General features: G+C 41.5%; 2 protein-coding genes across 21 annotated transcripts in view; both read left to right on the top strand.

Annotated features, from left to right (window-relative positions):
* XPO4 (exportin 4) overlaps nt 1-10,599 on the top strand; it is a 115,343-nt gene extending 104,744 nt beyond the window's left edge. For all 5 annotated transcript variants that reach the window (XM_089304366.1, XM_089304365.1, XM_089304367.1 and 2 more), the window contains 5 exons: nt 127-245; nt 1,374-1,505; nt 1,870-1,986; nt 2,404-2,496; nt 5,173-10,599. In XM_089304366.1, the coding sequence (XP_089160492.1) occupies nt 127-245; nt 1,374-1,505; nt 1,870-1,986; nt 2,404-2,496; nt 5,173-5,370 (659 nt within the window). In that variant the 3' untranslated portion in view covers nt 5,371-10,599. The remainder of the gene's footprint in view (nt 1-126; nt 246-1,373; nt 1,506-1,869; nt 1,987-2,403; nt 2,497-5,172) is intronic.
* A 4,657-nt stretch (nt 10,600-15,256) lies between these two features.
* Nucleotides 15,257-26,408, top strand: part of EEF1AKMT1 (EEF1A lysine methyltransferase 1) — a 34,890-nt gene continuing 23,738 nt past the window's right edge. For 3 of the 16 annotated variants that reach the window (XM_070049132.2, XM_089304373.1, XM_070049138.2), the window contains exon 1: nt 15,257-15,369. Coding sequence is in view for 2 of the 16 variants with exons in the window: in XM_017343473.4 (XP_017198962.2) it covers nt 22,292-22,362 (71 nt within the window). In the remaining 14 variants the exon portion in view is untranslated. Of the gene's footprint in view, nt 15,728-22,226; nt 22,363-26,408 lie in introns of all 16 variants that reach the window. The other 13 variants (XM_070049136.2, XM_070049139.2, XM_070049131.2 and 10 more) reach the window with 9 other exon arrangements.

The raw sequence follows: 26,408 nt of genomic DNA, 5'->3' as shown, positions 1-26,408 counted from the left end.
ATTTGGCGACTGACCAAATGTGCTTTGGGGCTTGAATTTATTTTCATTTTTATCAAAGTAGAATATAAACGTAGGAGATTCATTGATGTACCGCCATAAGACTGCATAATTTGTCTTTTTTAATAGATGAAGTGTTTAGAGGTCATGAGCCAGGGCAAGCAGCAAATAGATCTGTATCAGCAGCTGATGTTGTGCTGTATGGAGTAAACCTAATTCTGCCCTTGATGTCACAGGATCTTTTGAAGGTAAGTCAAGAAAGTGAGTGTGAACATTGAGTCTCTCTACGTATTCTGGATGTTCAGGGATATCTTAAGACACAGATATACCTCTGATTTAATGAGTAACTTGTGTCTATTGAGTGTGCATTAAAATAAGATTTTTACACTTCTGTTGTACTTACTTCTGGTTGCTTCTCATTAACACGGACCCAGTGCTACAGAAAAAAAATTTTTCCTTTTAGAAACTGAGTTTTTCCAGCACTTTTGATTCTGTCATTTTTTGTCATTAGGCGAATAAATAAGTCATGTGCCTAGGTGTTTTCCTCCAGTACTTCTTGAACTTCTTTCTCAAGTTGAGGTACTGAGCAGACACAGGCATTTGCCCAGTCTCACTCTATGTAGAATTGGAATGGTAAGAAACTAATAGTAATGCAGTTTTAGATTTTTGCACCTTCTGACTACATTGAGTGTGATTGTCACCAGTCATTACTGAGGGCGTGGTGATGGTGAGGCTGCCCTGTTCTTCCCATAAGTACCACTGGGGAGAGGAGGTCTTTTGGCATGAGTTGTCCTTGGGGTGGAGACAAGAACATAGATGGAGAGGAAAAGATTGTGTGTATGCATGTGTTTGTACACATGAAATATGGAGCAGAGGTAGAGGGAGGAAGGGAGTAGAGACTTGTCAAGAAACATTTGGAAGCAGAATGTAAGAATAAGAGTGTTTTTAGATTCCCAGAATAGCAGAATATAACCATACACTTCTCTCCTTGAGAAATGTCTCAACCGTTGGAACAATACTGACAACCCATGAGCCAAGCATTCATACAGAAACCATATTATAGTAAGGAAGTTTAGTCGACTGTATGTGGAGATTTTATTAACTATCCAGAAGATATAATTTCTACTGATTATAACTTTTTATTAGTATTTATATTATTTATTACTTTTATTATTTATACCCCTTAGTATTACTTTATTATTACTTTAGTTACTATTCTATTGTAATTTATATTTGCATTTAATTAAGTCTTGTTTTCTATATTTTGTACACATTTTAAAGAAATACTTAAAAGCCTGTCAATTTATTTCATTGCATTAATGAAAATAAGAATTACATAATATTGATCATCTCTGTATCTAATACTTCTTTTTCAGTTTCCAACTCTTTGTAATCAATACTATAAATTAATCACATTTATCTGTGAGATTTTTCCTGAAAAAATACCACAGCTTCCTGAGGATCTGTTTAAAAGTCTGATGTACTCCTTAGAACTAGGAATGACATCATATCCTTTAAATGAACATTGTTATCACTTGGGGGGAAAGATCTTGCTTAAAGAAAAGTTATTTTAAATTTGTATTTCTTTTTTGTGGCTCAGCTTTCTTTTACCATAGAGCTTCTAGCTTTGTAACTGCCCCAGTTAGGTGTTTCTTCTATTGGTTTGCCTTGGGCTGTCCTCCTTTATAAACCCCTATGGTTTTGGTCCAAGTTACTAAAGTCACTCCTTCATTAAGGCTCCAATTAGTAGTGTCATATACTGTTGTTGAGTTTTCTGTAAGTTGTAATTCATTTCATACTAGCTATAGTTTTTTGATCTTTTATAAGTCAGATATAGCCAGTCTCATTTGATCCTTGACCTTTGTGATCAGAATGAGTTCGGAGGTTTGCCAGCTTTGCTTGGAGGCCTTGACACCCTTAGCTGAACAGTGTGCAAAAGCACAAGAAACAGACTCACCGCTTTTTCTAGCAACACGGCACTTTCTTAAGGTAAGATGTTTGAATGATAGGTCAAAAAATTATCTAAGATAAGTATGACAGTGCACATAATTCAACATTCAAATTTGAAAATGCTTATATTCTTCCATAAAGATGGAATTAATTATTTTCTAGTAACTTTTTTTTGGAGATCAACTCTCCATGGACACATCATTCTCATTCACTTTTGTTCTCTTGAATATTGATTTTCTATTTTTCTAATGGGGAATTTGATAATTTGAATTCAGATACTACAGGAAATAATAACTCTAAATTATCCTTGGGTTTTTATAAAATCATTTTCTGAACTTTTCAGATGATTTAATAGATAAAATAATTTCTTTATTTTGTGAGGAATACTAGCGAGAGGCGGAAAGATTATGTTATTTTTCTGTATTTTTATTTAGAAGTCGTATTCTCTCATTTCAGCTGGTTTTTGATATGCTGGTTTTGCAAAAGCACAACACAGAGATGACCACTGCAGCTGGTGAAGCTTTCTACACGTTGGTGTGTTTGCACCAGGTACTGGACACACTCTTTGCAAATGGGACTCTGCTCATTCGGAGATGATAGGTCATTAATACATAATACAGTTCTCGGTTCTTAGCAGATCTGTGACTCAGTGCCTCAGTTCTGTTTCATTGAACCAGTATTTCTTTGCTTTTTTATTGCCTCTCCCTATGTTTATGTGACAAGGTATTTATCAGTTAAAGCATTTCTTTTTCTCCCACCATTATGAATCATTCCTTGCAGTGATCTTCACACGTAAGCTTGCACTTACACAACCATGCTAGGAGCCAGGAGAATAAGCAGGAGTGAATAATGAGTATGCAGCTTCCATTTTTGAAGAACTCAAATTTTGTAAAGATGAGTAAGATTGGAGACCAGGAGAAGTGTGCCTTTAGAAAGTATGGAGAACAGTATATTATTTCATGGCATAGTATAGAAGATCGTGTATTATTTCCTTTGTGTTGTTGAACCTTTTAAAGCCTCAGTACATTGCGTTTAATGTAGCAGAAGGAAAGTTAGGTCGATTCAACCATCTCCCTTCCTTATTCTGTTAGAACAGTACCTCTGAAATGTGTGAGAAGAAGAAGCATATGGTATCATATGCTGCCTGAGTCCCATCACCCTCTAGTGCACATGTTATCTCCCAGCTTGCCCATGTGATTAGCTATAGAAGCTTTGGCATGTTAATTTCCTTTTTTTAAATGATAAGAGGAATTTTTTCTCTTAATAAACTTTTTTTTAAAGTTTATTTGAGAGTAAAAGAGAGGCTTCCATCAGATGGTTCATTCCCCAAATACCCACAACAACTGGGGCTGAGCCAAGGCTGAAGCCTGTGGCTGGGAATACAGTCCAGATCTCCCACATAGATGGCAAGAACCCAATTACTTGAGCCATCACTACTGTTTCTCAGGGTATCTATTATCCAGAAGCTGGAGTCCAAAGCTGGAGGCAGGCATTGAACCCAGGCACTTTGTTGTCTTACGTGGTGTGTTAACTAGTTTGCCCAACACCCACCCAAAAGATAGGGTTTTGAGCTCTTCCTTACTACTGGAAGACATCACTTATGGACTTCTGTACCATTTATGCCCTGAGCTGAGGGTGCTGTCTACTTTAGTGGCCACTTGCTACGGATAATGCCCATGTCCGATGTGGCCCTCCTCTGTCATTTGATTTCCTTGTTGCTTCTGGGAATGTAGGCCTCTTGTCTCCATGTGTATAAACCATTACATTTTGAATGCTTTTTTCCCCTGTGGTTAGTTGGTTGATTGGTTTAACATTTGCGTGCTGTAGGGAAGACAGCAGGGATCTGGAAATGAAAGGGGTGATTGATTCCCTGTTGACCTGGCCTGGCACCAGAAGCATTACCATTTCTTGTGAGTAGGGAAATGATTGGAGTCTATACTTGGTCCCCTGTGAGCAGGCCTATTCCTTGGAGAGAGTAATTAGGGCAGCAGGTCTTGTTCCATGCATTGGGCAAGGGTTTTGGAACCTGCACCCAAAAATGATTAATACCTGGTTTCACCATTGTAGTTTATCTTGATATCCTAAGAAGCTAATGAAAAAATAATGGCGGACCAGCTTTTTTCAAGAGAGCTGATTTCCGAGCTGCTTGTGTTTTCCTTTAGCCCACACCCAATCCCACTCCTGTAAGTCTTTTTTTTTTTTTTTTTTTTTTTTTTAATTTTTTTGACAGGCAGAGTGGACAGTGAGAGAGAGAGACAGAGAGAAAGGTCTTCCTTTTGCCGTTGGTTCACCCTCCAATGGCCGCCGCGGCCGGCGCGCTGCGGCCGGCGCACCGCGCTGATCCGATGGCAGGAGCCAGGAGCCAGGTGCTTTTCCTGGTCTCCCATGGGGTGCAGGGCCCAAGCACCTGGGCCATCCTCCACTGCACTCCCTGGCCACAGCAGAGGGCTGGCCTGGAAGAGGGGCAACCGGGACAGAATCCGGCGCCCCGACCGGGACTAGAACTCGGTGTGCCGGCGCCGCAAGGCGGAGGATTAGCCTAGTGAGCCGCGGCGCCGGCCTCCTGTAAGTCTTATTGACAGGGGTTCTTAAAAGTAGAAATTGCCATCCTCATATACCTGTATTGCCCTTTCTCCAAGAACTTCTAGGTACCGTGCTGGCTTAGAGCCTTCACTGTGCTCTGCCTCTACTTAGAGAAAGCCCTGAAACATACTTTACCACTCTCTCCCCTCTCCCTCTCTCACATACCTCCTGCCATCCTCTGATGTCCTCCAGAACTGGGTTGACAAGACATCTCTACAGGCCTCAGGGCAACTATTAGAAGTCATGTTATATATAAAATGTGAAATAAATATGGATAGTGTACTCCGAGAACTTAGAGAGGGAACAGCACAACCTTGGTGATTATATGGTTCCAGGAACCAAAGCGCCTGGACTCCTGCTTCTCAGTGGTGTGATCTCGGCTCTGTCCCTTCATCTCACTGTTCTGCAAAGCCTTCATCTATGAAGTGGGACTATACACAGTGCTGTCTCACTGTAAGGTGACATATAATAAGTGAATTGATCCTCATGTAAAAGAGGAGAGCAGTACCTGGAGTAAATATTCTATACATGTAAACTACTAAATACAGTTGTCACCCCTTGCCTTTTAGAACTGATACTGTCTATACTCACATGACCTTGTGGGGAAAACATACTCTCACGTATAGTTTCTTTCTTTAATAGGCTGAGTATTCCGAGTTGGTGGAAACATTACTGTCAAGTCAGCAAGACCCAGTCATTTACCAGAGATTAGCAGATGCCTTCAACAAGCTCACTGCAAGCAGCACGCCTCCTACGCTGGATCGGAAACAGAAGATGGCCTTCCTAAAGAGTTTAGAAGAGTTTATGGCAAATGTTGGTGGTCTCCTTTGTGTAAAATAAACAACAAAACTTTATGCTCAATTTAGATCCTTTCTGCAAAGTGCACTGAATTGCTGAAAGTTGACTTGAGTCTTGTCCTGTTCCTCAGTTCATTTGGCCGTTCTGGATTTTGGAGAGCCTGCAGCTTTCTTATGTAATGCAGTGATACAGGAGAGGTCAGCTTTGCATCAGCTTCTGCTGTTAGGTGTTAGCCACAATCTGTCATATGTATGTCTTCTGGATTTTGAATGGTGATTGAAAATTTCTGAATGCAATTCCATATATGTGCAAACAGATATGGGCACCATGAAATACATATTCAGTGCCTTTTTCCCTTTTATCAAAACATAGGTGGCCAGCCAAAGTTTAGAACTTGCGCTTTTAAATATCAGGTGGATATATACGCTGGGCATCACTCCATACTGTTGTCCACAGACCACCTGCTCACTTGAGGAGCTGATTGGAAAGGCAGGTTCTTGGGCTCAACTCTGGACTCTCAGAGTCAGAATTTCTGGTTGTTGGACCCTAGAGTCTTCATTTTAATAAGCTCCTCCCCTTCATCATCCCAAAAGCTTTGAATCAATGCAAGAGACATTGAAAAATCCTTCAGAGACTTTGTTTTGTCCATCTTTTCTTCCCTTTGATGATTAGGTTTGTAATTCAGCAGAAAGAAAAAACATCACCAGGTTGTTTTTTAGCTTCTTTTTAGTACTCTCTCCCTCTCTTTTTTTATGTTAACCCAGTGTTGCAGGTTTTATGTAATACAGGTCTATAATCATACTCTGAGGCCTGGACTTGAGGAAGAAAATACGTGTATATTTTTGTTCCATAAAAAGAACTTTAGGAACTGTAGCCATTTCATTGCCTTAATTTTAAAAAGAAAATACAAAAGAGCAGATTTGTTTTTGGTAAGAAATCAAGTTCTGATGCTTCAGAGTTGATTTAGGATGTTAGCTGCTACGAACCTGTTGCCCCTCTTGAGCGTGTGTTTTTGTGGGTTTGTGAGTGAAATGAAATGCTCATTCCTGTGTAGTCTTAACTTTTTGAGTGTGTTTCTATCCAGCCACACAGCCCATATCTACTCTGAATGGCTTGCTTAAGCAATAACTACTTTAAAGGATGTGAATTACTGATTCACATGGACTATTGCACGTTGGGGCATTAGGGGCAATAATGACGCTAGAGTGGGTGTTCCCTCAAGTCATAGGAGCGATGTGAATTTAATTTCAGAGATGGAAAAAAAATCTAGATCCTCTAGTTTATTCTTTTTAATCAGGATTCTTCTACTGCTGCCATGCTTCCCTTAATTCTGTGTGCTAGCTTAAATTATGGAAATGAAAACTAAGGCATATGAAACTCCACCCACTGTAGTCCCAAGTTGCTCACCGTTGTGACGGGCAGAGGTCTCGGCGCAGTTGCATCCCTCACTGCTGTGGAGGGGCCGGCGTTCTCCTCCCACGTGTTGCCCAGTCCTGGCTGCAAAACATCCTGCATATCCAGTTTTGTACTGATTCACATATAGCATATACATCTTCACATGCGATGCAGTCAGAATGTTCTGGAACTCTGTGCTGCTAACAGTTATAGCAATCAGAACTGGAGCACCGATCACTTCCCAACTGTGCATGTGTCCTTAGATAGAAGAGTGCTAGGCCCAAGGGCTGTTGACTCTTTGAGGAACATTTCTCTTCTCAGTATCCCCATTGAGTAACACTTAAGGTGGAGCAAAATATCTTAAAAGACTGCTAGGAGGAATGCTAACAGCATTCTTCATGAAAAATACAGCTTTTTTTGTTGTTGTTTTAAAAAGTACTTTGAATGATGCATTATTTTTAGGTCTATTTTTCCTTAAATAACTTGAAGTGATATGCAGTAGTAATCACTTTGTTTTGCATTGTTTTTAGTGTTTTGTTTCCTAGCTCCCTCAGCCTTGTTCAATATGTGTAGGGTGTGTGTGTGTGTGTGTGTGTGTGTGTGTGTGTGAAAACTATAGTCCCTTTGCCAAAGGGCACTGAAATTCACAACAGAGTGGATAGGTCCACTGGCTATGACAAAACTATAATCAAGTTATTATTAAAAATAAAGAGGAGTAGGAAAGGAATGTCTTGGTAAGTAAAAGACAACTTTGATCTATGTGGAAAAATATACTTACTAAATTTGCCTAGATCCTATTACAATGTTGCAATACATGGCATTTGAATTAAAACAAAATTTACTTCCGATTGGACCAAATAATATTTAAGAGATCACCCCCATGTTGATCAGTGGCAACTAGGGTGTGGGGGAGGGGAGCCACCACCATTTTGTAGGTAATGGCGATGCCACTCAGTTGTAGTGGCTAACCTGTTTTCAGGGTGTTGGTGTATATGTTTGCCTGCTTGGATATTTGTGTGGATCTTTTACTTGGTCAAGTTTGTCTTTAGCTATGTGCACTATTTTGTTTTTCTTAATGCTCTTGGCCCAGTGGGTATCAAAAACACTGGCTTAATTCTAGAAAATTGATTTTCACTGTTAAAACTGTTGTCAAAAGATTGTTCAAGACAAACATTCTTGCCCTTTTTTATATATGTTAAAGGGACATGATCAATATTTGATTTTTAGGTTTTTGTGTCTTATACAATTTCTGTTGTTCATATAGTATCCTGTATTCTCTAGTTTTCCATACATCCTTTATTCAATTTATTTCTCATTTTATTTTCATTGACCTGTTGGCTTCCCAAGTAATAATCTAAGAATCCCAGGGTACCATCTCTAAGAACTTTGTTCTTTTCACAATTTGCATTGATGTAACAGCCCCTGTAAACATGTTCTGGGAACTCTGCTAAAAGAGTTAATTTGCTTTTGTGGTCCTTGTGCTGGGTCAGCGGCTGCCTGGGTCGCTAAACCACTTGATGGTATTTGATAATTGCCTTTCCAACACAGTAACTGGGAGAGAGTGGCATGGTAACATCACTGAATTGAGGTTTTTGTCTGGTATAAGTGTGACATTTTATGTAAACAAACTTTACAGGATTTAAAAAAAAAAAAAAACAAATTTTAAGAATTCAATCATTACATTGTAAACTGTATCTAAGTTTATTACACTACTCTGTTCAGATGAGATGGTTATTTTTTTATACAGTTTTCTTTTAAAAAACAAGCATTTCCCCAGTCAGCATTATTTAACACTCCTCTTACTGTCTCTTTCATTGAACTTTCTCTTTGATCAAAAATGTCGAGTCTTTCTAGTCCTAATACTATCATGTTTCCCATTTCTGTTAATACTTCTATGAACCCCTCAAGTATTGAAGGGAGCTAGCTGTCCATTTCAAAGAGTTTAAGTTTGAGTTGCTAAGTGTACTGTCTCGGTTGAACCCTGAAAATGCTATTTTTCTCTGTTACATTTTTACTTGTATTCTGTTTGTCACCTCTGTTGTTAGAGGTGGTTATGATTAGACCTTACTAAGTTAGCTGTCACTGACGGTCCCATTGGTTCCTGAGTAAAATATTAACCTTTCAAGTTAGAAGGAACCACAATACTTCTTAGGGTGGTGGTGTTTTTTTTTAACCAGATTAAGGACTGATTTGGATATGAGGTTTTAACTTTATCATTTTTCCTGTAAATTTTTCTGCAAAATAATATAGCTGATTTGAGGCTATAATTATGTTTTAAATTTTTTATATCATCTGCCTTGGTATCCATGTTCTGAAAACATTGCATTTAAGAATTCTTTTAAATTGATTTTCTAAAATTTAAAAATGTGGAAATTAAGCATATAGCTGAGCTCAAATTGCTATGAAGTGCCATGGTTCAAGTTGAACTTTAAACATATTTTAGTTGAAAATAAAAAGGAACATTGAAATTTGCCTGATTGATTATAATAGGAACCCTTGACATATTTAGCCAAAGAATATATTTGGTTCAGGTAAAAATATAAGCTTATAATGGCCATCTGTTCTGTTTTAAAGAGAATGAATTAAGAAATTTGTTGCTGGCCTCTAGTCTCTATGCAGAAGTCTTTGTAAAGACTGGGACATTCTACCCAGCTTTGGTGGTGATTCCCTAGAACAACCTGAGAGGTGTGGCTTGCGCATTACACCCACGAGGCTCACAGCTCAAGCCATCTGTCCCCTCCTCGCCCACTGTGGCTCACTGTCCACCTATCCCAGGCCTCCTCAGCAGTGGGGAGGTTTTGTTTTCTCCTTTTCCATCTGCATTTTAGGCCTGTTGGCTGTTAGGAGCTGTCAGGCATGTACCAACAACTAATTTTCCTGGCCTGAGACTGAATATTGCATCTGCACTATGTACCTCCTGGGGATCTGACCTCCAGTGTGCTTTGAGCCTAGGCCTCCTGGTGTGGTGTCTTTGACCACCTGAAATTATGACACATTGCAAATATTGGTATTGTGATTTGATTCTCTGTAAAAAGAAAGATGCTCTATGCAGTGAGTTTGTGGTTTAATGGTCACAAAATGTTATAGCACTGCTATCATTCAGCACGTGTAAAATTTTTAAATTTATAATTATTAAAATTTGAAACTTACACTAAGATTTTCCAGTTTTTTTAAGAGACCCAGGGATGAGTGTACTGTTTAACTATTTACCTCTAATATAACTAATGAAGGTATAAAGTTGCATTTAACTTTTCAAAAAGATGCTTCAGTACAATTTTAGGGAACATGCCAAGGCTATGTATTGAGCCAGTTACAAGCTGAATATCAAATTGATAAGATTTTATTTGTATTTTTAAGTCCATAAATGGCAGTTAAAATGTGACTTTTCACTAAATATTTTTATTATATTTTTGTTTTGACCATGTGTGATTTGTTCATGTGTATTTAGCTAGACTATCTATGAAACTTATTGAAATGGTGCTAGTTCTTTTACGATCACAGAATGATTGACACTGGGGACATTACACAATCCTAAAGCAATTTTAAATAGAAACAAAATAGATTGGTACAGATATCATCAAAATTTACATTACCTTCTGGAAGCATCCCAAACCTTTATTTCAGAAAGAAAAGTAAAATTTTGTTTACATTCTGTAATATTCATCTCAGCCCTCAGTCTTAAGAACAATTTTAGAGTTATTAAATCAGATTTTGGCCATTTTTGTAGTAAACGCTTTTAGTGGTTTGAGTCATTCTGTTTTGGCCTTTCAGGGGAAATGAACAATTAACCATTCTTTGTGCCAAATAGACTTTCATTCTTTGTCTGGTTGCAACTCTTATCAAGATATGCAATAAAAAGTTAATTTTATTAAGAAAGAATGAATTTTGAAAACACTAATTTTTAACCTGATTCTGCTTTGAATATCTTGATTTACAACATTTTATTGAGACTTGATTCCACCTTGTCACGTTAGATTTCAAATACTCCATTTAGTAAACCCAAGGAAAAAGGACTTAGTTACTGAAGGTGAAACCAGAGGCATCTGCCATTAATTATTTGTGTATTTGACAGGCAGGTAGACAGACAGCTTCTATTTTCTGGTGTACTTGCCAAATGCCCACGACAGTTGAGGGCTAGACCAGATTAAAGCCAAGAGCTGGGAACTCAATTAAGGTCTCCCATGTAGTGGCAGGAGCTCAACCACTTTGCTCTGTCTCCTTCTTCCCAGGGTGTACAGGAAGTTGGATTCAGGAGTAGAGTAAGATTCAAAACAAGGTACTCCCAGTGTGGGCTGTGGCTTCTTCTTCTTCTTCTTCTTCTTTTTTTTTTTAAGATTTATTTATCTGAAAGAGTTGCACAGAGAGGTAGAGACAGAGAGAGGTCTTCCATCTACTGGTTCACTCCCCAGATGGTTGCAATGGCCGGAGCTGCGCCAATCCGAAGCCAGGAGCTGCTTCTGGGTCTCCCACACAGGTCCAGGGTCCCAAGGACTTGGGCCATCTTCTACTGCTATCCCAGGCCATAGCAGAACTGGATCGGAAGAGGAGCAGCCGGGACTCGACTGGTGCCCATATGGAATGCCGGCGCTTCAGGCCAGGGCGTTAACCCACTGTGCCATAGCACTGGCTCCTGGGCTGTGGCTTCTTAACAAACCCAGGTACCTACTTTTAGTAAACCCATATGAAGTGCAAACCCAGGTACTCCCAAAATCCACCCCACACAGGTTATTTTATTTTATTGTGTTCAAAGATTAATTTACTTATTTGAAAGGCAGAACCATCAGAGAGAGAGAAATTATCCATCTGCTGGATCACTCCCCAAATGGCTGCAAGAACCAGGAATTCCATCTTGGCATCTCCCACATGGGTGACAGGCCCAAGCACTTGGGCTATCTTCCATTGCTTTCCCAGGCACCTTATCAGGGAGCTGGACTGGAAGTGGAATAGCCAGGAGTTGAATGGCACTTTGATATGGGCTGGCAGTATTGCTCACTGCACCACAACACAGCTCCACACAGATGATTGTAAAGGTCCCAAATATAAAAAAGACTGTTAGCTATTAGGTTTAAAGACATTTAAAATAATGGTATTTTCCAAAAATGTGTTTGGTGTATAATAAGTGGAGCTTGAGTGGCACAGTTGGTATGTTGATTAGATTGTGGAACAGTTCTGTTGGTTTCAGGTTGGGGCTTGTGCATTCTATGCAATCTTGAATGGCAGTTCCATTTGACTTTATTTAGGTGGAAGTAAAGGGGCTATCCATTGAATTTAGCCAGCGGGTTGTTTGCTGGGAAATCCCACAGAACACAGAGCAATAATGGCAATATCACTCTCAGGTCAAACACATAACATCCTACTGAACCATAAGTTATATTATTTTGAATTGTGTACTTTATAGTCCACACTGATGAGATACTATGTGATACTTAAGTACACAGATATATTGTATACAGTCCAATCTCAGTACATTACACATAGCTACTCAAACATTTAATATTTGTTTCTGGCGAAAACATCCAAAACTGTATCTTCTAGTTTTTTTTTTTTAATAGAAATACATATTTCATGAACATTTTCTGTAGTCACCCTGCTCTGCAATGGAACCCCACAACTTCTGACTCCTATCCAGGTATGACTTATATCCACAAACCTACCTTTCCCCATTGTCCTCACTCTTCTAAATTATTTTTGCCATCTAACATAAGAGATGCTTGAGTGAAGAAAACGGAAGCACAGAGAGCTTAAACAGAGATGTGCTAGGTATTTCTATCCCCATAGTAACTAGTAGTTTTGCTCTTATGTTTCGATAATGTTCATTTGTGCCTGCTTTGCAAGGTTAGACTTCAGATGCTGCATTTAGTAAGCCCAAGTTTGTACACCTACTTAGAACTGCACTGCTCTGGATGATTGCTAAAATATGGCAGATCCTCAATAAATTCCACTATATTTAAGGATTGTTTCTAAGAACACATTTTCCTTCATTAAGTAACTATGCTGACACAAAGTCTGATAGCTTATAGTCCTTAGTCATTTTTAGATACTGTTAAATCTTCACTTTGTTACAATGTGATCTTGTGCTAGCCACAATCATCATATTGGTCTTGTGATAGAGTTCTTATTATTTCCTGTATCATTTTATATTTTTAATTTTATTTCTTTGAGAGACAGATTGAAATATTCCATTTGTTGGTTCACCCTGCTAGTTCAATTGCCTGCAACGGCTGTGTCTGGGCCAGGCGGAAGCTGGGAGCCCAGAACTTCAGGTCTCCCATGGGGTGACTGGAATGCCTCCCTGGGTGTACAATAGCAAAGGCTGAAAACAGAAACAGAGCTGGGACTCAAAAACCAGGCGCTCTGAAACAGGATGTGGGCATCCCAAGAGACATCTTAGTCACTGCAGCAAACTCCACTGTTTTTAAATTAATTTTTAAAAAGATTTATTTGAAAGAGTTAGAGAAGGAGAGGCAGAGGAGAGAGAGATCTTTCATCCACTGGTTCACTCCTCCAATTGGCTGCAACGACTGGAGCTGAGCCCATCCGAAGCCAGGAGCCAGGAGCTTCCTCCATGTCTTCCCATGCGAGTGCAAAGGCCCAAGGTCTTGGGCCATCTTCTGCTTTCCCAGGCCACAGCAGAGAGCTGGATCAGAAGTGGGGCAGCTGGGTCTCCAACCCATGCCCATATGGGATGCTGGCTCTGTAGGCAGTGGCTTTACCCACTACACCACATTAAATAATTTAATTATTAAATTTTTTTAATCTAAAAGGTAGGCATCCAGAGGTATCTCATCCACTGCTTCACTCCCCAAATACCCTTAAAGCTGGGGCTGGGCCAGGGTGTGCATTAGCTGAAAGCTGGAATTTGAAGTGAAGCCAAGACTCAACCCAGGCATTCCAGTGTGGAGTAGAGGCTTCATCAGAGCATTCCAACTGCCGTGCCAGCCAGCCCATGCACTTGGGCCATTATCTGCTGCTTTTCCCAAGAAGCTGGATTGGAAGTGGAGCAGCTGACATCACAAGCAGCCACTTAACTGTGCACCACAATGCTGGCTCCTAATGAGCCCCGTTAACACTGTCCAGTGACTATGGGAATTATGAAGGGGACACATTGAATTGATAATATCAGTGAGGTCAGTTTTTGCTGACAGATGGAAGCAGATGGAAGATCTGTTTTTTGAAACTGCCTTTCAAATAAATCTTTAAAAATTTTAAAATAAAAACGAAGTGGTTGAAATTGTGAAAGATCTAATTTTTCAGTTGACCAAAACTAATTTTTAAAGGACAGAATTATTTACTTGCGAGGTAGAGTTACAGACAGAGAGGTAGAGACAGAAAGAGGTCTTCCATCTGCTGGTTCACTCCCCAAGTGGCTGAAACAGCTGGAGCTGGGCCAATCTGAAGCCAGGAGGAAGGAGCTTCTTCCTGGTCTCCCATGTGGGTGCAGGAGTCCAAGCACTTGGGCCATCTTCTACTGCTTTCCTAGGCCATAGCAGAGAGCTGGATTGGAAGCAGAACAGCCAGGATACCATCCAGCACCCATAGAGGATACTGGCGCCACAGGTGGAGGCTTAGCCCACTTCACCACAGTGCCAGCCCCTAAAACTAGTTTTAACGTAAGCTTTTCTGTTAAATTATAATGCAAGGCATACTTTTAGGTAAGCATACTTTTAGGTATGAAATGCTACCTCTTAAAAAAAAACTGCCATAAAAGTTTGTTACTGTTTCTTGGTTAATTGGTTTCTTTAGTTTTATTAATTTTTTTTACTACTTTGCTAAATTACACCTGGTTTTGAAATACTTGGTTTAATAGGCTTATCAGTTCAAAGCACTGAATGTCAAAATGAAGCATGGGTTACTATTGACTGGAAACAGTACTTAGAATGGAAATTATGCTACACCAAAAGTCATGAACCTGCATCATGAACTACTTGAATGGCATTATTTGGCAACTGAATAATTCATTTAGAACCACACCTTGTGGCAGAAAGGACTTAAAACTGCTCAGCAGAATGTATAAAGCCCAACAGGGTCATGAAATTGGCCAAGAATGGAGGAAAGAAGCAGGAGCACAGCAGGTTGCTTGCCTGGGGGAATGGAAAACAAATATATCACTTCTGATTTGTTAACCTCCTAGGTGGAAGGAAATCTTAGTTTCAATAAATGCCTGTGTGTGACAAGTACAGTGCCCAGCGTTTGACTTTTTTATGAAGGTATATTTGACATGGTGCAACATGTTTTAATATATACTGATCAATGAACTAAACACTGAAGGTTGTGAAAGACTACTCTTGGAAGAGTTTCTAATCCTGTAAATTTTATAAAGCCTCAATTTAATTTTTTAGTGAACCTACGAGTATTAAGACAAAAGTAGCCTTGGTTTAGAGCTTCCATCTCCCACTGCAAAACAGTGGATTTAACTTATATCTAATTAACACTTTTCTTTTAACAATGTTTATTTTGCCTTCATTCTTGACGGCAACTTATGAGAACAAATAGCCCCAAAACTGGCTCGATTAGCAACTGGCGTCCCCAAAGCAGAGCGCAAGCGCTTCCGGGAAGCTGCCCGCCTGGCGGAAGCGGCTGCGGAGAGGCTCTGCGCCTGCGCAAGCGCGGCGGCGGCGGGCTCCTCTGAGTGCGCCGGCGCGGCTGGTGAGTGGACGGCTCCCGCGCGGAAGTGGGGTGGCGGGGCTCCGGTGAGGGGCTTTGGAGTGGTTGTCCGGGGTCTAGCCCTTTGTCCAGTGCGGTCGTGGAGAACGGGTAATTGGTCGGAGCTGGAGGATGGCGGGCGTGCTCCTCGTGGTCGCCGGCTCCCGAGCCTCAGGCAGTGCATGTGCTGGGGGCGAGGATTAAACCCCCAGACCTCCCTCCCCTCGGAGCAGAGGGGCTGCTGGCCTTTCCGCCTGTCACCGCTCGCGTGCGGATGAATACCATCTGAGACCTGTCGGCTGGGTTTGTCTACTCCTCGTGGACAGCCACACGCAGCCCCTGTAGGACGAGGACCCCTGAGGCAGGTCTCCTGCTGGGGGTGGTGGTGGTGGTGGTGCAAGGCCAAGTGCTTAACCGGTGAAGGTCAGAGTCCAGTGGGCGTGGGGAGCCGGATGTAAGACCAGAGACAATCTGCATGGGGTGTGGCTACAAGGGCTGAGTGGCGGGCGTGCGTGTCCAAACTTTGCACATCGTATTTCACTGTGAATTTTACCTCAGTTGTTGGGTTTTTTTAAGTTAATGACAGCACAAATAGAATTTTAGAAAGTGGAGGAGAGGAACTGTTTGAGGCAAGATGAAAAGAAAACGCAGCTGTGGGCACTTTGCTGGAAGCTGACTGGATTAGGAAAGGATCATAGAGCACAATGTAAAAGGTACAGCGCATCTAGACCATTCTCAACACAGGAAGTCCTCGCTGACTGACCCGGGTACCCTCACCCTGAGGAGGCTGGGATGAGGCCTCTTCCCATTAGATCACAGGGTCTTGACCCAAGTCTGTTGCAGAAGGCAGTGTGATACTCCGTGAAGTGATACAGTATGGTGGTTCCGTGTAAGTACGTCGGATACGTGGACATTGAAGGGTTCTAGACTGCAGGCCGTTAGGAGCCTGCTGCTGCTGCACCATCGTGTGCCCGCCCCTTTCCATCTTTCTGTAATGCTCCCTCTGCTTCTCAAGCCCACTTACAATGCGACCTGCTAATGTCTCCTCTTTCCTTTCCCCCTCATTCGTTCTCTTCACTCTGACCCCATGGCACTGACCAGCACTCCTCTAATAGGGCTCTCACCACATAACCATGATGGTTTCTCCGCGGCTCTGCCCGCGGTAGGGTTTCTCAACCTCTGCACCGTTGACGTTTCTGGCCAAGGGGATCGTCCTTCCTTGCGGAGGGCTGTTCTGTGAGTTGTAGGAAGTACAGCAGCGTCCCGGCCTCTGCCCATTGGGTGTCCGCAGCACTTTATCCAGACACTGCTGGATGTCCTGAGGGATAAAGTGGCAGGAGCCAGGAGGTTCTCGGTGAGAACCAGTGATCTAGGCTAGGAGACACGGAAGGCCCAGCATCAGTTTAATAACATTACACCGTTTTCCCAACTCCTTTGGACTTGAAAATCTTTTTCTCAACATTTTCTTTTTTTTTATTATTTTATTATTTATTTATTTTTTTGACAGGCAGAGTGGATAGTGAGAGAGAGAGACAGAGAGAAAGGTCTTCCTTTGCCGTTGGTTCACCCGCCAATGGCCGCCGAGGCCGGCGCGCTGCAACCGGCGCACTGCGCTGATCCGATGGCAGGAGCCAGGAGCCAGGTGCTTTTCCTGGTCTCCCATGGGGTGCAGGGCCCAAGCACCTGGGCCATCCTCCACTGCACTCCCTGGCCACAGCAGAGGGCTGGCCTGGAAGAGGGGCAACCGGGACAGAATCCGGCGCCCCGACCGGGACTAGAACCCGGTGTGCCGGCGCCGCTAGGCAGAGGATTAGCCTAGTGAGCCGCGGCGCCGGCCCTTTTCTCAACATTTTCACAAACTCACTTAGAGTAGTTAAAAATAATAGTGACTTTTTTTTTAAAAAAGTATATTTAATAACAGGTTAAATGGCTATTTTTAAAAATCAATTTTTCTCCATTGAGCACTTAAGGCACTTTTTTTTAATATAAAAGATCTATTTATTTTTACTTGAAAGGCAGAGTTACAGAGAGGCAGAGTGGGAGGGGGGTTGTCTTCCATCCGCTTGTTCACTCCCCAGATGGCCACAATGGCCAGAGCTGCGCTGATCTGAAGCCAGGAACCAGGAGCCTCTGTGGGTCTCCCATGCAGGTGCAGGGGCCCAAGGACTTGGGCCATCTTGTACTGCTTTCCCAGGCCATAGCAGAGAGCTGGATCGGAAGTGGGGCAGCCAGGACTCGAACCAGAGCCCATAAGGGATGCTGGCAATGCAGGCAGCGGCTTTACGCCATAGCTCCAGCCCTGTTATGCACTTTTGAACTCCCTTTAATAATGCAATAAACAGGTGTTTGGCCCAGCAGTTGGAACAACTGCATCCCATATCAAGTCCCTGGGTTTGATTCACAGCTCTAGTTCCTGATTCCAGCTTCCTGCCGGTGCAGACCCTGAGATGCGGTGGTAATGGCTGAAGTCACTGGGCTCCTGCCACCCCTGTGGTTGACCTGCACTGAGTTCCTGGCTCCCAGCCTCAGCTTAGCCCAGTCCTAGAAACCTGAGGAGTGGACTGACTGATGGATTGGAACTCACTGTCTCTCTGCCTCTCAAATTAGAAAAAAAGTAGGAAGCAATCCATGGTTGCTCAAATTATAGCCCCGTACACTTTCCATGTGTTCTTCTGTTGCCATTTAACATCCATCTTATTTACATTATTTATAGTCTGTCACTGCCTCACTAGAATGTAAACTCTAAGAGAACAAGGACTTGGGGTCCCATCACCAAGAACAGTGCTTAGGACATGATAGTACCTCTGTTTGGAAAAAAAGGTTTTTGATTTGCAAAGCAGACAGAGACCTTACACAGCGGTTCATTCCCCAGATGCCTACCGCAGCTAGAGCTGGGCCAGACTGAAGCCAGGACAGGAATTCCCTCCAGGTTTCCCACAAGAATGGCAAGGATTAGAGTGCTTGACCCATCGCCTGCCGCCTCCTAGGATACGCATTAGTGAGTGGAAACTGGATCATTGAACGAGCTGGGTCTCAAACGAGGCAGTCCAGTTTGGGATATGTGTATTCCAAGCAGAGTTCAGCCTCCGTACCAAACACCTGCCCCGTATTCTTCAGTTGCTCTTTGGAGTTCATATTTTGTATTTGAAGTCAACTAGTTTCTTTGCATATTTTATTTCTTTTAAAAAAAAGATTTATTATTTGAAATTCAGAGTCACACAGAGAGAGGAGAGGCAGAGGTAGAGAGAGAGGCAGAGAGAGAAGTCTTCCATCCCCTGGTTCACTCCCCAGTTGGCTGCAACAGTCGGAACTGTGCCAATCCGAAGCCAGGAGCTTCTTCCAGGTCTCCCACGCGGATATAGGGGCCCAAGGACATGGACCATCTATACTGCTTTCTTCCCAGGCCATAGAGGGAATCGGATTAGAAGTGGAGCAGCTGGGACTTGAACCAGCACCTGTATGGGATGCCGGCACCGCAGGCGGCAGCTTTACCCACTGTGCCACAGCACCAGCCACACATTTTTATTTTTCTATCAGTTCTTTAGATAGTATTGTGCAGCTTTGACCAGGAACACTTCAGCATTGCCAGGAAACATTGGATTATAATAATCTCTGATTCCTTTCCTGAATGAAAAGAACACTCAGTCTTGAAATATCAAACCAGATGTTGCTTTTTAGTAGCTTGCAGATCGGTTTGTCATATTTTCTCTGTCTTCCTCATTCAGCAGGCATACAAGCTAATCTTTGGAATTTCCGCTTGGAAATTCTCTGGTCCTGATGTACTTTCCTGAAAATGTGTTCTTTGTGCTTATCAAAGTAAACTAGAATTATGAATCTAAAGCTTTCATACCTCCAAGCATTCCGAGCTACAGATACCCTTGTATTGAATTACTTGATTTTTAATTCTAAATATATAATGTATATCTATAAAGGTAGATAATTCATCTCTTTTTTTTTTTTGCTTCCTATACAACTGTAGAACTAAAAGTCTCAGATTTATTGCAAACAAGACTGTCAATAAAATTCAAATTAATATTTTATTGTGAAGTGTTTTTTGCTGAATTAATAAACAATTATTTTTGAAATGAATGTTCCTAATCCACACTGAACTGTGTAATGAATCAGTTCTCTTACTGCTTGTTGCAAATTTATTTGCTCTGAATTCCCTTTCCCCTTTCTTTCTTTAGAACTATTCTTAGATCCCAGCTTAAAAATCACCCTTTCCAGGAAACTTTCCCCGACAAACTCATGACAGTCACCCAGATTCCAATTTTTATTGTGGTAATATGCCAGAGTATTAAGAAAACACATCAGCAGTGTTAAGTACCTTCTCATTGTTGTGCAACAATCATCACTAGCCATCTCAGAATTCTTCAATTGTGAAACTTAAAAATCTATACCCATTAGGGGCCGGCGCCATGGCTAACTTGGTTAATCCTCCGCCTGCGGCTCCGGCATCCCATATGGGTACCGGGTTCTAGTCCCGGTTGCTCCTCTTCCAGTCCAGCTCTCTGCTGTGGCCCAGGAGGGCAGTGGAGGATGGCCCAAGTGCTTGGGCTCCTGCACCCACGTGGGCGACCAGGAGAAGCACCTGGTTCCTGGCTTCAGATTGGCACAGCGCCGGCCATAGTGGCCATTTGGGGAGTGAACCAACGGGAGGAAGACCTTTCTATCTCTCGCTGTCTATAACTCTACCTGTCAAATAAATAAAAAATAAAAAAACCTATACCCATTAAACAACTCCCTGCTCCCCTCCGTCCAGCCTTGGCAAGCACCATTCTTTCTGCTTCTGTGCATTTGGTTCTCGGAATAGAAATCGAATTACATAGATGTGCCTCATTGTCAGTTGTTTCTCTTAGCATAACGCTCACAGGACTCATCCATATTTAACATGTCAGAACTTCCTTTATTTACTATTTTTTTTGTATCCTTTAAAAAAATTTTTTTTTTTATTTAACAGGTAGAGTTATAGACAGTGAGAGAGAGAGACAGAGGGAAAGGTCTTCCTTCCATTGGTTCACTCCCCCGAATGGCTGCTATGGTCTGCACTGTGCCGATCCAAAGCCAGGAGCCAGAAGCCAGGTGCTTCTCCTGGTCTCCCATGCGGGTGCAGGGCCCAAGCACTTGGGCCATCCTCCACTGCCCTCCAGGGCCACAGCAGAGAGCTGAACTGGAAGAGGAGCAACCGGGACTAGAACCTGATGCCCATATGGGATGCCGGCGCCACAGGCGAAGGATTAACCAAGTGAGCCATGGTGCCAGCCCCACTCTCTTTTAAAATGCATATACTTGAAAGAGTAACTCAGGTACAGAGAGGGAGATTTTCTATCCACTGGTCCAATTCTCAGATGTCTGTAACAACTAGGGCTGGGCCAGGCCAAAATTAGCAGCCAGGAATTCAATCTAGGTCCACATGGATGGTAAGAACTCAGTCACTGGAGACGGTTGCTGTGGTGTAGCAGGTGAAGCGCCCTCTGCAGTGCTGACATCCCGTAGGGGAACGAGTTCTGGTCCTGGTTGTTTCAGTTCTGATCCAGCTCCCTGCTAATGTGCCTAGGCAAGCAGTGGAAGATGGCCCACACACTTGGGCCCCTGCACCCCCTGGGAGACCCGAAGGAAACTCCTTGCTCCTGCCTACGGATCAGCCCAGCTCTGGGTGTTGCAGTCATTTGGGGAGGGAACCAGCAGATGGAAGACCTCTCTCTCTCTCTCTGTAACTCTGCCAAATAAATAAATAAATAAATCTTAAAAAAAAAAAAAAAAAACAAATAAACAAAAACCTGATCACTGGGCCATCATCCTCTGCCTCACAGGATGCAGAAGTGGAGTGGGTGGGTCTTGAAATGGAACTCCAATATGGGATTTGGGGATCACAGCTGGTGACCTAATCTGCTGTACCACAACAGCAGAACTTATAGACTAAAAGTGCAAGAATACTATCTTTTTATAATTAACTTTGTGTATTACCTTTACCAAGGTCTTTTATTCTTAAAATTTGAAGTTACTGTACAGTGCTATATCATTTCAATCGATAGTATTCTTTTAGCATTTCTTGTAGGGTAGGTATAGTAATGAACTCCTTCAGCTTTTATTTATCTAGAAATGTCCTAATTTCTCCCTCTCTTTTGAAGGAAAGTTTGCCAGATGTAGGATTCTTGGTTGATTTTTTTGTTGTTTTTTTTTAGAATTTAAATCTATCTGAAAGACACATCTTCCATCCACTGGTTCATTTTCCAAATGCCCGTAACAGGCTTGGTCCAGGCTGAAGCTGGGAGTCTAGAACTCAGTCCAGATCTCCTACGTGGGTGGCAGGGACCCAAGCACTTAAGTCATCCTGCACTGCCTCCCAGCATGCATGTTAGCAGGAAGTTGGATTCGGAAGCAGAGCCAAGACGAATTCAAGCACTGCAGTATGGGATGTGGGCGTCCTGAGTGATGCCTTAACCTTTGTGTAAAATGCTCATTCCTGTGTTTTGTTTTGTCTTCACCTTAAGTAGATCAGCCCACGGCCTTCTGGCCTTTGAAATTTCCAGTAAAAATCAGTTAATAATGTTATGTATGATTAGTCACCTGTCTTGCTGCTTCGAAGAGCTTTTTTTGGCTTTTGACCATTTGATTATAATACCTTTTTTTTTTTTTTTAAAGATTTATCTGTTTGAAAATCAGAGTTTTACCCCCAGGGAGGGGGAGGGGAGAGAGAGGGGAGGGAGAGCAATTCTAAATATATACCAAATGAGCAGTTTAAATTATGTGAAGCACAAGGTCTGGTGTTGTGGTGTAGTGGGTAAAGCCTCCACCTGTAATGCCAGCATCCCAAATGGGTACCAGTTTGTGTTCCAGCTTCTCCATTTCTGATCCAGCTCCCTGCTGATGACCTGGGAAAAACAAAAGAAGATGTGGAAAGTGTTTGGGCCCCTGTACCCACATGGAAGGCCCAGTTGGGGTTACTGCCTCCTGGCTTCAGCCGGGCCCTGTGCTGGCTGTTTTGGCCATCTGGTGAGTGAACCAGCTGATGGAAGATTTTTTTCTTTATGTCTTTCCTCTCTAATTCTGACTTTTAAAAATAAATAAATAAATTACGTGGTGCATGAAGTTAAAATTGATGAAACTGAAAGAAGAAACAGACAAATCTATAAGTGGAAATTCCCATTTCCTATCTCAGCAGTTCTGTCTGGTATTCTCCCAACTAGTAAAAATGGGAAATCAGCAAGACTGTAGAAGAACTTAATACCCTCAACAAAAGGATCTATTCACATTTCCAGAACCCTAGGCCAATAATAGCAGAATGCACATTCTTTGCAAGCATCCATGGAATATTATTCACTACGACCACATCATGGGCCATTAACAACACTTTCCAAAACGCTAAATTATACATGCTAGAAAATAACAGGAAACTAAGCATCATACTTCTAAGTAACCTATGAGACAAATAGAAGTTCTCAAGATAAATTTAAGAATAGATTGAGCTGAATGAAAATGGGCAAAAAGCATACATATTTGATGGGATTTTGCTAGAAGGGAAATTTAGATCGTTTAACTTAGAAGAAAATTCCAAATAAGTACTCTAAACTTTCACCGTCAAAAAAAAGTTAAAGAAATGCAAAATAAAAAGAATACATATAAAGCAAAATATGCATTGGGTCCTCGGGAGATCCTGATGGAATTCCCGACTGCTGGATTCAGCCTGACCTGTCCTCAACTGTTACAGGCATCTGGGGAATGAACCAAAAGATAGAAGATCAATGTCTGTCTGTCTGTCTCTTTCTCTCTTCCTCCCTCCCCCTTTCAAATAAATAAAACATAAGTTGTTGGTTTTTTTTTTAGAATGTGTGCATGTAAAACTGGTGAGGTCTGAATGAGCTCTGTGGAGTATACTGATGTCACTTTCCTGACTTTACTGTTGTACTGTGGTTATGTCGTTGTTGCCATTGGTGAAAAATAGGTGAAGGGTACCTGGAACCTCTCTGTGTTATATTTGCAACTTTGTTGAATCTATAGTTATTTCAAGATAGAAAGTTTGGGAATGAAAATTAAATCAGAAGGTAGCATACTTGTCTCTAAATTGTCAGATTTCTTCCCCAAAGATTATACCAGTTGAAACTGTTACCCAGGGGCCAGCTGTAGCACTGCTGGTAAAGCCACTGCCTGCAATGTCAGCATCCCATGTGGGCAACAGTTCAAGTCCCAGCTCCTCCAATTACGATCCAGCTCCCTGCTAATGCACCTGGGAAAGCAAGAGAAGATGACCCAAGTGCTTGAGCCCCTGCCACTCATGTGGGAGACCCGAATGTAGTTTCAGGTTCTTGAATTTTGCTTGACCCAGCCCTGGCTGTGGTGGTCATTTAGGGAGTGAACCAGCAGGTGGACGATCTGTCTGTATCTCCCTCTCTCTGTGTAACTCTGCCTTTCAAATAAATAAATAAATAAATCCTAAAAATAAATGAATAAACTCCAACCCAAATTAGAGAGCATGCCAATACTACATTTTCATCAGTATTAAATATTACCATTATTTTTATTAACTTATTTTAATCTGTCTACTCTTATTTTGACCATCTGTTTCCCATACTGAGGATTTATAAGCTAGCCAAAATACCAATGAATCATTTAGATGCCATGATTCATTTGATGTATACACAAATGAAATTTTACTCAGAAAAACATCAAAACCTATACACACAGATGTTCATAGTTGTTTCGTAGCCAAAAGCTTGAAACAGTCCTAATGTCCTTCAGTGGATGGCTAAATAAATCTCACTTACCAGTATTAAACCGAAACCCAAGACTGAAGTTTCCCCGCAGTATTCATAAAAGGGTTTATTGAGCTGTTACAGATGCTAGCCAGAAAAGTGCCAGGTCCTGGGACAAGTCCCATAACTAGCATCAGAAAATCTAGATAGCAGTTGGTAAAATGTCTACTGCACCTAAGAGCCCGGAGCATTTTTGTAAGGAAAATTGGAGACAGGAAAGTGTAAGTTGTTTACATTGAACCTACATGGCTGTAAATAAGAGGGGTGGGATAATGTGAACTGGGGGAAATTTTGGGGTAGGAATACAGTCCACAGGAGAAGCACTTGTTGCTTTTTTATTGCTTGTGGTTAATTGTCCCAAAAGTTCATATGTGACCTTTAGGTGGTTTTGCCTGGGGGTTAGTGCCTGGCTTTTAAGTCAAGGTTTGAACATATATTCAGGAATATGGAGCAGATTTTTGTTTCTTTTGGTCCACAATTGTTAACAGACTATTTCTTCCCTTATTTCTTCCTCCTCCATCCTCTGGCCCTGGTAATTAAGCTTGGGACATCTCAGCATTTTTGTTTTATCAGCGGTAGGCCAATTTCTTTAAAGCCTGCTTGGAATTATGCTGAATCTTAGTCAATTTGGCGAGAATTGATACCTTAGTAATACTGATTGTCTCAGTTCATGAACACGGTATATCTGTCCTTTTATTTAGGTTTTATTTCATTTCTTTCAGCAATGCTTTGCAGCTTTAAGTATAAAGATCATTCAAAATCTTTATGTTAAATATATTCTCAGGTATATTTTTATGTAGTTGCTTTTAAATTTCATTTCCATTTATTTGATGCTAAATACAGAAATGCAAATAATTTTTCTGTATTGACCTTATACTTTAAAACTTTGGTAAACTCTATTCTGGTAGTTTTTGTTCTTGTTGAGATTGGTGATTATTGGTGATTATTTAAAAAATTCCTAAGGAATTTTTAAATAAGCTTTTTTATTTTAAGATGTATTTATTTTTTATATTTATTTGAAAGGCAGAGTGACAGAGAAGAGAGACAGAGAGAAAGAGAGATCTTCCATCTGCTGGCTCACTCCCCAGATGCCCATAACAGCTGAGACTGGGCCAGACTGAAGCTAGGAACCCAGAGTTCCACCTGGGTCTCTCACATGGGAGGCAATGACACAAGTGCTCAGGTCATTATCCACTTCCTTCCCAGCGGCATTAGCAGGAGGCTGGATTGGAAGCAGAGTGGCCAGTACTTGAATTGGCACTCCATTATGGGATGTGGGCATCCAGAGCAGCAGCTTAACCCACTGTGCTACAACACCCACCCCCAAACAAACTTTATTTTAGAATTGTCACAGGTTTACAGAAAAATTACAAAGACAGTACAGAAGCTTCCAACATACCCCACATCCAGTTTCCCCTATTGTTAACATGTTAGTGTGGTACCTGTGTCACAATTAATGAAGCAATATTGATACATTTATTAAGCAAAGTGCATATTTTATTCAGATTTCCTAAGTTTTTACCTACCTCTATTTTCTGTTCCAGGATCCTATCCAAGATCCCATGTTACATTTAATTATCATGTCTCCCTAGGTTCTTTTTGCTTGTCACAGCATTTCAGGCTATCCTGGTAGTTTTGAAAGGTATTGGTCAAATACTTTGTAGAATTGTTCTTCAGTTGGAATTTGTTCATGTTTTTCTCATGATTAGACCAGGGTTATAGGTTTATTGGGAGGAAGACTGAGGGGGTGAAGTACCATTCTCATCACAGCATATAAAAGTTTTAACATGACTTACCACTGCCAGTGTAGTGTCTCCTGAAAATTTTCTCTGTTAACAGTCATGCCCTTGGTTAGGGACATTTCTTCTTTTCCAATCTGAATTTTTTTTTTTCTTGTTGTCCAAAAACATAAGGCCAGTGTTAAACTTAGTATCAGTTTTCTTAGAGATGCCTTTTTTTTTCAGCTTGAGTAAGTTCCCTTTATAACTGGTTTGCCCAGTTTTTGACATGAGTGTTGGCTTTCTTTTCAAGTGCTTCTGCAGTAACCAGGCAAATAATCATATGGCTTTTCTCTTTTATCCTGTTAAAGCAGGAGTCAGCAAACTTTTCTGTAAAGGATCAGATAGTAACTATATTTGGCTTATCTCAAAAGCAGCAGTAGACAATACGTAAATGAAGGGATGTGGCTGGTTTACCAAGACAAACTGCAGTCTGATTGTGCTGAGGGGCCATAGATTCCTGACTGTTGTATTAAATCATCTTTGTATTCCCGAAATAAACCACATTTGG

Source organism: Oryctolagus cuniculus, chromosome 9, assembly GCF_051225735.1.
Source record: "Oryctolagus cuniculus isolate XC-2025 breed Fujian yellow rabbit chromosome 9, ASM5122573v1, whole genome shotgun sequence".
In the NCBI taxonomy this organism is placed as follows: Eukaryota; Metazoa; Chordata; class Mammalia; order Lagomorpha; family Leporidae; genus Oryctolagus; species Oryctolagus cuniculus.
Note: the sequence above shows the minus strand (reverse complement) of the source record. Positions and strands in the feature narration are given on the sequence as shown.